This window comes from Chanodichthys erythropterus, chromosome 13 (assembly GCF_024489055.1).
Source record: "Chanodichthys erythropterus isolate Z2021 chromosome 13, ASM2448905v1, whole genome shotgun sequence".
Lineage (NCBI taxonomy): Eukaryota > Metazoa > Chordata > Actinopteri > Cypriniformes > Xenocyprididae > Chanodichthys > Chanodichthys erythropterus.
The window spans coordinates 37,853,755-37,866,446 of record NC_090233.1 but is presented as its reverse complement, the minus strand read 5'-3'; the positions used below and the strand labels follow the sequence as shown (position 1 = coordinate 37,866,446).

The following is a 12,692-nucleotide window of genomic DNA, read 5'->3' as shown; positions in this document are numbered from 1 at the left end:
TTACAGTATGCATATACTGAAAAATGCCAAACAAAAAAGGCTACACTGAATACATGAAGAACTTAAAGGTACAGTAAGCGATTTCTCTGTTGAACGTGGACTCTGTTGAAGCCCTACAACACACTTGTAGCCAATCAACGGTAGGGGGCATATAAACTCATGATTTGAAGAAAGACTGTAGAAAGAGTGATGGCTGAGAGACAAGAGAAAAGGTCACTGGGAAAAGAAGGGTTATGAACAGGCAAGAGCTTTAGGAACCACGTTAATATTAGAAAAGATTTCCAGCACTGGAGAAACATTAGAGAGTGGGAAGGCCTGAAAACAGACACAGAGTTTGCGTTGTTTCTGCTCCATACATGAGTAACATTGTCTTGATGTTTCACAGATCCAAGATATGCTGTTGTTGTAATGTTAACTATAGTAACAGAACAGTTTTAGGTGTTGTTGTTTGTCTGGAGCTGCTGTGCTGCTGGTGACTAACAGCAAATTCTTGCTTGTACAGCCTACTCTTATGTACTGTACTGTATGTTCATTTTTTGCTCTTCCTTGACATTCATTTGACATTCACTTTATTTTTCACAAAGCATTATGATATGATCATATGATCGTTATTATGAAGGGACATCCACTCTTGCATTGTGTGTTCGTGCATTTTGGGGGCTGAGCAATGAAGGGAGGGGTGTGTTTGATTGAACGACTCACTCATGCTTCACTTCTGAATTAATCTGTAGGCTTGTTCGACTTAAAGCAGCGTTGCACAGACCGATCGATATATGACATCAAAGTACAGCAAGAGCGATTAGAGAGCTGACAGCTCTGTATGCTTTAGAATAACTCTCACGGTACTTTGATGTGATACACGATCGGTCTGTGCAGCGCTGCTTCAAGTCGAACAAGCCTATTGTTTTTGAATTAGTTGTTTAAATGAATAATTTAGTGGCTCACCCATAAAGCCAGTCCCTTGATTCATTCCTAAATAATTCAGTGTTTTGAACAAATAGTTTGAATGAATGATTCAGTGACTGACTAATAAAGCCAGTCAATTGTATCATTCCTGAATTAAAGGATTAGTTCACTTTCAAATGAAAATTAGCCCAAGCTTTACTCACCCTCAAGCCATCCTAGGTGTATATGACTTTCTTCTTTCTGATGAACACTATCAGGGATATATTAATAAATATCCTAATACATCCAAGCTTTACAATGGCAGTGAGCGGGATCAACGAGTATAAGCTGAAGAAAGTGTCTCCATCCATCATAAACATACTCCACACAGCTCTGGGGTGTTAATAAAGTCCTTCTGAAAAGATCAGAAGCATCAGAAGGCCTTTATTAACCCAGCGGAGCCGTGTGGAGAATGTTTATGATGGATGGATGGATAGATGTGGATGGATGCACTTTCTTCAGCTCATACTCATTGATCCCATTCAATGCTACTATAAAGCTCAAATGCGTTAGGATATTTATCAACATACCTCAGGTTGTGCTCATAAGAATGAAGAAAGTCATATACACTTAGGATGGCTTGAGGGTGAATAAAAGCTTGGGGTAATTTTCAGTTGAAAGTGAACTAATTCTTGAATCACTGTTTTAGAAAAAGAATCATTATGAACAAACCACCAACTCAGTCAAAAAGACTTGTCACCACCTACTGACGTTAAAATGCAACCTGCCAAAAGAGTCTAAATCCTCACCAATAATGCAGTCAGTCTTTCTGGGACACTAATTTTTCTCTCACAATTGCTTCTCAGTCTGACAACAGAGCAGACTTAAAATATATACACTTACTATGAAAGTGGATTTCACTGACCCTTATTTAAAAGCTGTAAGTTCCCCAAACTACCCTGTCTAATTGATAAAATCATTTCAAACTTTTTTCATGTTGTTATTGGAGAGTTTGTACAACTGTGACAGACTACATGGAGTGAATTTGTAATGTTTACTAAGTTTTTCTCACAGTATTTTTTTTTTCAGAGTTGTTTTGGAAGAAAAGCATCTGCTAATGGTAACTACCAAAGCCCCCTTAACAGCCCTAAACATCAAGAACAATATAAAACCCATGAGTAGACGTGAGAGGCGTTAATAGTTGTTGGCTACATCAGTGTGTGGATGCATTTAAAGAGAGAGAGAGGAACAGCTATGAACAGACCATAAAACAGAAAATAATACTATTAAAAGACGTACAAAAGAACACGTAATAGAAAACGCCAGCAGAAACCACCCTAAATTCAGATGCAACCACCTTTGCTCATGCAGTATGTATATAAGAGAATCATAAATATGAAAAAATGTCGCCAGTAGTGTTGGTTTTATTAGAGGAGAAATGTAACAATGTCATCCATCCATTATTCAAACAATCGTTTTTGTTTCCATGAGTGTTATCTAAAACAAAATAAGATTGTCATTCATGAACTGTGTTTTAGCATGTGCAGTTAGTCCTGATAAAACAAACGAAACACTGAAAAACAGTTAAAAATATTCACTCCCTCACTCGCCCAAACAAACACACTGATACATGCACGCTCAGATCGAGCCAGATGTTCCAACCCTCAAAAAGACAGGCACAGACGCTTGAGACTTCCTGTGTTTTCCAGGCATTTAGTAAGGTTCATCTCATGCACAGCACACAAAAACTTTCACAGTATGTGCGTCTTCCAAAAAGGGGAGATGTTCCAGTCTCTTACTCCTCTCTCATGGGAACTTCTTCTAGAGGTACTATTGCCTCCAAGGAGCCAGTGCTGCAATGCTGAAATGTTGTTATGGAGATGACAGTGTGCAGTAAGAAGAGAACAAGCACACACAGTTTTAATTTACTGCCATGAAGACGATTTGTACATGACACCGCTCCTGATGATAACCTCCTATGCAAAGAAAATGAGCCCGGGAGGCGTGTCAGAGCGCATGCAGCGCCTACAGCGGAGTCACACCCACTCCATCTGACATCACAGCAGTCTGGACCCTGACTGGTCAAATATTCCTCTTCAAACCCTGATGAGAAAGAGAGAAACACTGGCTTAAAGTAGGACAGAACACTGTACACAGAGCCAATGGCTCTTAGGAGTTGAGTCATATTAGTGAATCAAAAACAAACATTTCTGAATGAATATCTCCAAAAAGCTGGTTCTTCTTATTAAACCACAAACACAAATCAGTTGGAGTTTTTTTCCAACTCACTCACTGAACAAGCAAGTCATTCATTTCATCAAGACCAGCTCCATGAACCCAATGTCTATTAATATTTTGAATTAGCTTTTGTTTTTATATTTTCAGTTTTCATACAAATTTTAGTTTAAGTGATTCTGTTATGTGCTTGTGTCATTTTTATTAGTTTTGAAAATGTCAATTTAATATGAACTTTATTTTTATGTCAGTTTTAGTCATTTTAGTAAATGAGTTTTATCAGTGGTATTTAAAAAAAATAAAAGACTTGTTTTTTTTTTACATTCATTATTTAATTACATATGGCAACAGAGTTTGCATTTTTCAAATAGTTTTCAACAAAATTAAATTTAACCAAAATTGTTCAATTCCTTGCAATTTCCTTTCCTAATAACAAATGTTAACTATGATGTTGCAGTGGAGACAGTGGTGTAAATAGATGAATGGTTAACTAGTTAATTTTATTTTGATCCAAGGGACCACCAATTAAAAATGCATATGGATCAAAGTATCTGCTTAATATCTAATAATACTCTCTATATGTAAGCAATAAGGTACGAGAGGCTGTGCTGTATCCTGAATAAGTCACAGCTGAAGGGCGTTGTTAGGCACAACGCAAAACAGTGCCTGCCACCCCTTCAGCCATGACTTATTCACAATACAGCACTAACCTTGAGTACCTTATTGCTTTTATAAAACGGTTACTACACAATACAAATATTAATGCCAAAAAACATAGCTTCATTATTATGCCATTACGGCAAAGAATGCCTTTCTGAGTGTGTCAATCAGTAGCGAAGACTTTTATATTGAAAAGACTGAATTGTTGTGAACACGGAACAAGACGCAATTGACAAATGCTTTGACTAGCGCTATCAGTCATGGAAAAACCCTTTAACTGTTTAAAGGCAGGATAATACATCAGACATTTAAACAGATTTTTTATTATGAACACAGGACTGACCAACCCGATCTCACGGCAATTCGTATGTATTTTACGAGGTGGCTAAATCGTATGAATTCTTACGACCTCACTCGTACTAATTCATACGTTTTTTGCTAAATCGTATGTATTTTACGAGTTGACAAATTCGTATGAATTCATACGAATGACCTACCCCAGACCCCGCCCCTAAACCTAACCGTCACTGGGGTTTAGACAAATCGTACGAATTCGCACGAGTGAAGTCGTATGAATTTATACGAAATAGCCACCTCGTAGAATAAGTACGAATTGGTCGTGAGATAGCGTTGGACTGACCTGAAGGAAAATGCTAATTCTGAATGGAGGTAATAAACTCGCTCACTCAATCTTTTTATCACAATTCTACATAATACAGTAAGCTTCACTGAACAATATCAATTTGGAACAAACAATTTACGTTGCTAAGAGTGGTTGCTAAGGGTGTAGTGATACACAGAACTGTTGGGTGGAGCGGTCATAGCCGTGCTTTATCATGAATAAAACCAAAGAGCTAACCATTTTATAATGCCAAATGTGTAATTTCTGTGTGGAAAAAAATGTTCTCAAGAATTCAACTTCATTGCAGCAATTTGAAGAATGCCCTTTCCTGTTCCAGCATAACAATGAGCCTGTGCACACAGTGAGGTCCATATAGAACAGTGGTTCTCAACCCAGTATCCCCCTACCTATTATAGGTCACTTACCACCCCCCATCAAAAAAAAGTGTCTAATGTCTAACGGTCTTCCCTGAATATTTATTATTTAGGCCTATTATTATATATGTGACCGGCAATGTGTGAAATCCGGCCTTGTATAGAATGCCTGGGAATATATAGAATCCCTGAAATTTGTAGGCAAAGTATGAAATGGTTTATATTTCACACAGTTCCTAGGCATTCTATACAATACCAAAGGGCCAGGTGGCTTGTCATTCTGTATAATACCTAGGTAAAGTATAGAATGCCTAGGAAAAGTATGCAACAATCACAAAAACAGACATATATACTTTGCCTACAAACTTCACGCATTCTATATATTCCCTAGGCATTCTATACAATATCTGCTTATCACACATTGCTGGTAACAGATACACTACCATTCAAATGTTGGGGGTCAGTAGAATTCTTTTTTTTTTTTTTTTTTAAATAAACTGATACGTTCATTCAGCAATGATCCATTAAAGGGGACCTACCATGCAAAATTCACCTTTACATGGTGTTTGAACAAAAATGTGTGTTGGCAGTGTGTGTACACAACCACCTTATGATGATAAAAATCCACACACTCCTTTTTTAAATCCTCGTAAATCATAAGCAGTGTCTCAGAACAAGCCATTTGCAGATTCTGTACAAACTGACGTCACTTTGTACAGGCCCCGCCCACGGCTGTTGAAGGACACTGCCGTATTAGCATAGACTCTGCCCTGAACGAGTTGTACACAGTCCACCATGGTCTCGATGCAGAGGAAGCTGTAGCTACAGGATTGTCTGGTAAGCAATTGAGGTGTTGCTTACCAGACAATCCCAGCCACAGATTAGTTTTGTTTTTGAAGGGAATACTCCACAGATCTAATATACACATACGATTTCTGTTCCTGCTGTTTACGTTCACAGACATAACCGACTGTATTTATGTGAACTTTTTGTGTTTTTGTCAACCTTTTGTGTATTTCACAGTTTAAGCACAATAAAACGTGAAGAGAATTTAGTTTAATACTCATGAGACATTGGTCTACCTGCCAGTGAAAACATTCAGAAAACTATAAATTTTATCGAAGTTTATACTGGTATACTCTAGCTTTAAAACACATGCAGATAATAAACTTTCATGACAAAGAAGAACTGCAAAGTCCCGGAGCGTGATTGGGATATAGGTGATAATCAAAACCAAGCAGATGTCTTTTTTTTTTTAGCATTTAGTATCTGATGCATGCAGAAGCTGTGAACGAAGGAAGCGCTGTTCTGGATGGGGGGCAGGGAGCAGCAGCTTATTTGCATTTAAAGACACATGCACCAAAACAGCATGTTTTTGCTAGCACTCAAAAAATGGGTATTTACAACATGGTATAATACATAGTTGGCGATGTCACTTTGTAAAGAAACATTGCGCGTCTAAAGACCGAACACTTGCTTTTTCAGGCCACCAAAATGCTTTTGCCATATAAATGAATGACCAAAACGCATAAATTAAATTTTCAGTTGAAAACGGTGTCGTACAAATGACCCCTATTCACAAGATGATAGGGGTAAATGAAGGACAGGTGTAGGTGATATTTTGTCATGGTAACAAACAAGGGTTGATAAGGAAACTAACAAGGCTGCGTTCCACTACAGTTTTAGACGCACTCGTGAACTTCCCTAAGCACTTCCCCTTGGGGGAATCCCTGCCGCCATTTTGAAGGGTGTTACACTTTGTGAAGTGGACGAGGGAAGTTTATATGGACAGACCCTCGCTCCCTCGATTTTGACCAAACAAGGGTTGAAACGTAAACAAAACAAGACAGCAATAGAAACAAGGGAAACAGGAACTAAACCACAGGAACTGAACATGGGCACAACAAGACAAAACAATATCAAAATAAGAGTCTATGAAAAAAAGACGCAAGGAATCGTGACACTAGTAATAATAATAAGAAATGTTTCTTGAGCACAAAATCAGCATATTAGCATTCTGAAGGATCTTGTGACACCGAAGACTGGAGTAACAGGAAAAAAATACCTTTTAAAATAAATTCAAATAGAAAACTTAGTTTGTTGAAATTACAGTGATATTTCACATTATTACTGTATTTTTGATCGGTCGTGGTGAGCATAAGAGACTTCTTTCAAAAACATTGAGAATCCTTACCCACCCCAAACTTTTGATCCGTGGAGTATATTATATATTTTTTTAATTTATAGCATTCATTTTGCAGTCCTATTAATTTTTCTAACCGGAAAACAAGAATAAGAAAAAAGCATATCGATTTATACTGTGTCTGAATCCTAGATGCGCATCCATTGCGTTTGAGTTCAGCAGATGGCTTAAGGGACCTGCTTTGGTCCCTTACATTTTAGGGCTAAATGGTTACTAAGGACTTTTTTTGCAATGCATAACAGAACTCAAGAGAACACTTAAAGGGTTAGTTCACCCAAAAATGAAAATTCTGTCATTTATTACTCACCCTCATGCCGTTCCACACCCGTAAGACCTTCGTTGATCTTCGGAACACAAATTAAGATATTTTAGTTGAAATCCGATGGCTCAGTGAGGCCTTCATAGGGAGTAATGTCACTTCCTCTGTCAAGATCCATAAAGGTACTAAAAACATATTTAAATGAGTTCATGTGAGTACAGTGGTTCAATATTAATATTATAAAGAGACGAGAATATTTTTGGAGCTTATTTAGTGATGACCGATTTCAAAACACTGTCGCACCAAAAATATTCTCGTCGCTTTATAATATTAATATTAAACCACTGTACTCACATGAACCGATTTAAATATGTTTTTAGTACCTTTATGGATCTTGACAGAGGAAGTGACATTACTCCCTATGAAGGCCTCACGGAGCCATCGGATTTCAACTAAAATATCTTAATTTGTGTTCCGAAGATTAATGAAGGTCTTACGGGTGTGGAACGGCATGAGGGTGAGTAATAAATGACAGAATTTTCATTTTTGGGTGAACTAACATTTTAAGTAATTAAGGGAAAATACTTAATGACAGCCTTAAGGTTCCTTATTTTTTTCTCACTAAGTGTAAACGTAACCTTATAAAGGTAGGGTTTTCTTAACTTAAACGCTTTCATGCAACCGGTCCAGACTGTTGCAATAAAGTTGGAAGCACACAATTCTGTACATTTACTGCAATAGAAGGGGTTGTCCATAAAGTTTTGAGCCTTACAGCATATGTACTGTTACCTGCGCTGACTGACGTTTACCTGCACAGAGAAAGCTGGGCAGGCCGGCATACAGCAGACGGTCATTGTCAGGTAGGATGAAGGGGCAGCTGGCTGTGACCTCACCACAGTAGTGCCTGCACGGGAGCCACCTTACACACTGCCGCTGGGGAACTGGAAAATATTCTGCACAAAGCCAGGCTTTATACACTGCCTACAACACAAATATTACCATGCTCACATTATTTACATTTATGCTAAATGTCTACACAACCTCATCTAAAATGTTTTTGGTAGTAACTGTAAGAGCTTCTCACCTGACACAGGTGTGTTTGCGCGCGCACTGAGTAGTCATCCGCCATATATTTGCGCGTAAGTAAGTCAAACTCCTCATATTTTTCCTGAGCGTGTTGGTCGAGTCGGATGTACGCGTGAACACACGCGCTGCACACGTCTCCGTCCTCCGGTCCGCCGCTGAACAGGTCACGAATGACACGCGCCAGGGTGCAGTTGAGCCCGTCCGGACTGGTCATGCTCTCCAGCAGGTCCGCTATTGTGAGCGCGTCGCAAAACGACAAGCTGAAATTCCGGAAGTACTCCAAAAACGCGTGTGGCGACACCGTGGGCACCGGTATAGAATAGGAGGAGCTCACCGAGCCGCTCTTCTGTCGGTAAAGCGTAGAGCACGCGGACTCCATAGGCGCACGGCGCCGCGCGTCAGCCTCCATGCACTCTGGCCCGTTTTCTGTCAGATTGCTCAAGAGAACCCCGCAGTCCTCATCGCGAAGGCCCGTCTGGGCGTCGTGACTCGCGTTGCTCCAGGTTCTCCGGTGAGTCCGGTCTCTCGAGCGGAGCTTGCCTCCCGCGCAGAGCCAGAGGTGATCAGACAGGAGCGCCGTGAAAAAGAGCAGCGACGCGAGGCTCATGCGCCATCTCTGCACCTTCTCCGGCTCCGCGCACGGTTTGTCGATGGGTTCGGTCACGCGGCAGATTTCTAACTCGGCGTCAAGTTTCCTTCCACACCGCCAGGCGCCCGTGATCATATTTTAGAGGGGGAGACAAAGCGCGAGCTCACACGGGCGGGTCTCCTCCGCAATATTCCCCACCGCGGCGTTTACATGATGGCTCGAAGCATCCCTTTCACCTGCTGCTCAAAATGAATCTGCACTGCAAACACCTGCGTCTGAATTACCGAGACAGTGCATGATAAAGCACATGCCGCGAGACTCCATCACCTACCCCGCATCTCCTTGACAACACATCGTACGCAGCCGCGTCTTACTCATTCACGGGCATCTCTGAGGCGGCGGGGTGAAGAGCTCGTGCGCGTTTGTCTGTCTGTAGGGGGCTTGTCATCTTTCTGTGGTCTCGTTCACTCTGTCGCCATCTTCGCTCGCACTCAGCCGAACCCTAAGATGTTTTAATTAAAGGCGGGGGTGTGGCGCGTGCGCTGTCGCGCGCATCCTTGCCTCCTCCATTGAAACTTCATTCACCATGCGCTCACCATTCAGCAGCGCGCATTGTTACCCACCCCACCCCTTGAGGAATCACCCCTTTCGCCTTCCTCGGGTGGGCAGACACGCAGAGCCCGGTTATGAGCACAGAGCATCGTCATAGCACTGGGAGAATGTGCCTTCGATTGTCTTCCGGTCATTTTGATCCGTTTTCGGTAAAGAAACGCTGTGAATACCACTTGGTTTTAGCACTGGAACCAGGCATTGTGACGTCAACACAACTGACAATTTTTTTTTCTTTCTTATTTTATAATAGTTTTATTTTAATATAATTATTTTTATACTGTAATATATATATATATATATATATATATATATATATATATATATATATATATATATATATATAATTAAATTTTGACTGGTAAATATATTAATCAGTTTTATTTCACCTAAATAGCACCCCACACATACTGTTCTAATAAAGGAATGAAAATGGGGTAAAAGACTAGAAGTTTTTCTACATGGCAATAAAACAGCTACAGCACTTTCTTTAACACCTGCAGTACCATAAAAATGTTTTGGAGAAATTAGGGATGAATGGATTTCTGGCAATGGATATGCAAGGTAGGTGTAATGAATTTGTGAAATAAGCATGGACTAAAATTGTTGCTCTAAGAGTTTACTTAATGAAAGCATAATACAGAAGATGTATATGTGAAATATTTTAAAATTTGACCAAGAAAAAGGACACCTTTTGTCAAAATTCTTTACCTATTCTTTTAACTGATATTGTGTTCAATATTTCATCTATATTCAATGTTTTTTTTTCTATCATTTTCTGTAAGGGGATCTAGATAGATAGATAGATATGCCTGCACAGACTTTTCACACTAGATGGCGCTATGAACCCATATAAGAGACTGCAGCGTGAAACTTGGCAGCAGTAGCAGAGAAAACAACATGAACTGAGGGAAGTGTTGAGAGGGGAGGGTGGGATTTATCATTTGGACTTTTGATCCTGTGCTATAATAAGCCTTGAGGGACTAGGTGTGTTTCTGGGGCCGAGCTCTGTCCAGATCTTTTACTGGTTTTAAATAAACTCCAGAGCATTTGCAAGCCCTGCAGGGCTTATGAAAGAGTTAGTATTCTCCTCAGACAGCATTTGTTTTGAGTGCTTTTGTAAAAGATGGTGGGGGCTCCTCTGACTTCTTTTCATCCGGAAATCAGTGTTGAAGTTTGAGGTCATGTTAGTTAGTAGCAGATCCTAAATGCTAGATTTTATCCAAAGCAAAATAGAGAACACTAATTACAGGAAGAATCCACTTGGAGCACTTTTTAGGTCTTTCAGATCACGTTATGTTGTTGCAGTGACTACAAACTCTTTTCACAGACAAGCAGTTACATGCTTTTATTCTGCGCCTTTATAGACGAATATAATGTCCCTGTCCTTCATTGTGATCAGCTTGTCTTATTTTATGATGAACTATGTTCTAGCACATTTGTAAATGTACATCAAGACTCAGCAGACAACAGGGAAATGCTGCACCATTGTAAATTTCACAGTCAATCCCACGTGGAATCTGTCTGCAATGAATTCCACTGAAATCTACGGAACCTTCTGGAAATTCAGTGTGCCTGTATTCAATGTTGGTCTGCTTATGACATCAGACTGCTGGCAATTCAAAACGTTTTACACATCCCTGCATCCCCTTTTTTGTTTATTAAATATTTTTAATAATTTTATATTGATGATATAATTTTACTAAAATGCTTAACATGTAAAATGCTTAATGTACTAAGACAGTGATATTAAAAGTCAAAATTCAGTGGACACTTTATGATCCATACTACAAGAAAGCATACAGTATGTATGTAAAAACAAACTGACTTCAGCATTGAGCTATATTTAGCATTTTCATTTTATTTTTATTTTTATGGGAAAACACTTAATGTGCAATTTAGCACATTGCTTTCATAATTTGTTTGCCTGTATAAATTATGCATCATCAGCAAGGTGATAGACTGGTCCCCTGTCCAGGATGTTTCCTTGCATGTGTCCCGAGATGCTGGGATAGGCTCCAGCCTCCTTCGACCCAAGGAAAAGCGGTATGGAGAATGAATAAATGGATCATCAATAAGGTGAGTACTGAATTTGGACTCACTTTACATTAGTTAAATGTGCACTATAACTTTTTTTCTTCAAAAATAACAACATTTAAACAATGAGTCAATACATCAATCCTTCCAAAACATGTTTTAAGTGTTGGCAGAAGAAAAATGGCAGATGGAGCAATAATAACTGACATAATCCATGATATTTTTACTGATATTTGTAAATTGTCTTTCTAAATGTTTCGTTAGCATGTTACCATCGTTTCTTACTGTATTCATGGAGACAAGAGCCGTCGCTATTTTCATTTGTAAACACTTGCAGTCTGTATAATGCATAAACACAACTTCATTCTTTATAAATCTCTCCAACAGTGTAGCATTAGCCATTAGCCACGGAGGACAGCCTCAAATTAATTCAGAATAAAACTTTAACATTCAAATAAATACTTTACTCACATAATTCGAAGCATGCATGACGAACATCTAGTAAAGATCCATTTGAGGGTTATATTAGCTGTGTGAACTTTGTAAATACGCTGTAATATAGTCGACAGCTGGTGTGGCAGGGAGCACGCGATTTAAGGTGCGGCGCCGAGTGTAAATCGGTGCATTGTTAATGATGCCCCAAAATAGGCAGTTAAAAAAATTAATTTAAAAAAATCTATGGGGTATTTTGAGCTGAAACTTCACAGACACATTCAGGAGACACCTTAGACTTATATTAAATCTTGTGAAAGAATGTTCTTGGGCACCTTTAAGTGATGTGCATTTTAAACCGTATTGTCAGTATTTTTACTCTATTTTGCAACAAGCCACAGCAGAGCAGCACACAACTCTGTGTTTCGCGAACAAATCTGCGGCTTTGAATGAATCGTCAATGATTCAATGATCCATTCATAAATACAGCCGCTAGCTTTGATACTAAAAGAATGAATGACTCGGTGATTCACTCATAAAAACAGTGACTTACGGCCACCTACTGGCGGTTTTAATGTAATATTTAAAAGTATCACTTCGTTTTTTCATTGTATTTATTGATTTTTTTTTTAAAAAATATTATTTATTTTACAAGGGTATTTATAAAGGTAAAAAAAAAATGCACTGGAAAAATCGATTTA

General features: G+C 39.1%; 1 protein-coding gene across 1 annotated transcript; it reads right to left on the bottom strand.

Annotated features, from left to right (window-relative positions):
• Positions 1–2,298: 2,298 nt before the first annotated feature.
• On the bottom strand, positions 2,299–9,093 carry nalf2 (NALCN channel auxiliary factor 2). The gene is made up of 3 exons (XM_067407770.1): positions 8,323–9,093; positions 8,048–8,219; positions 2,299–2,988 (listed from the first exon to the last, which is right to left on the bottom strand). The coding sequence occupies exons 1-3, from the start codon at positions 9,046–9,048 to the stop codon at positions 2,681–2,683; spliced, it is 1,206 nt and encodes a 401-aa protein (XP_067263871.1). The 5' UTR covers positions 9,049–9,093; the 3' UTR covers positions 2,299–2,680.
• Between the last annotated feature and the right edge of the window lie 3,599 nt (positions 9,094–12,692).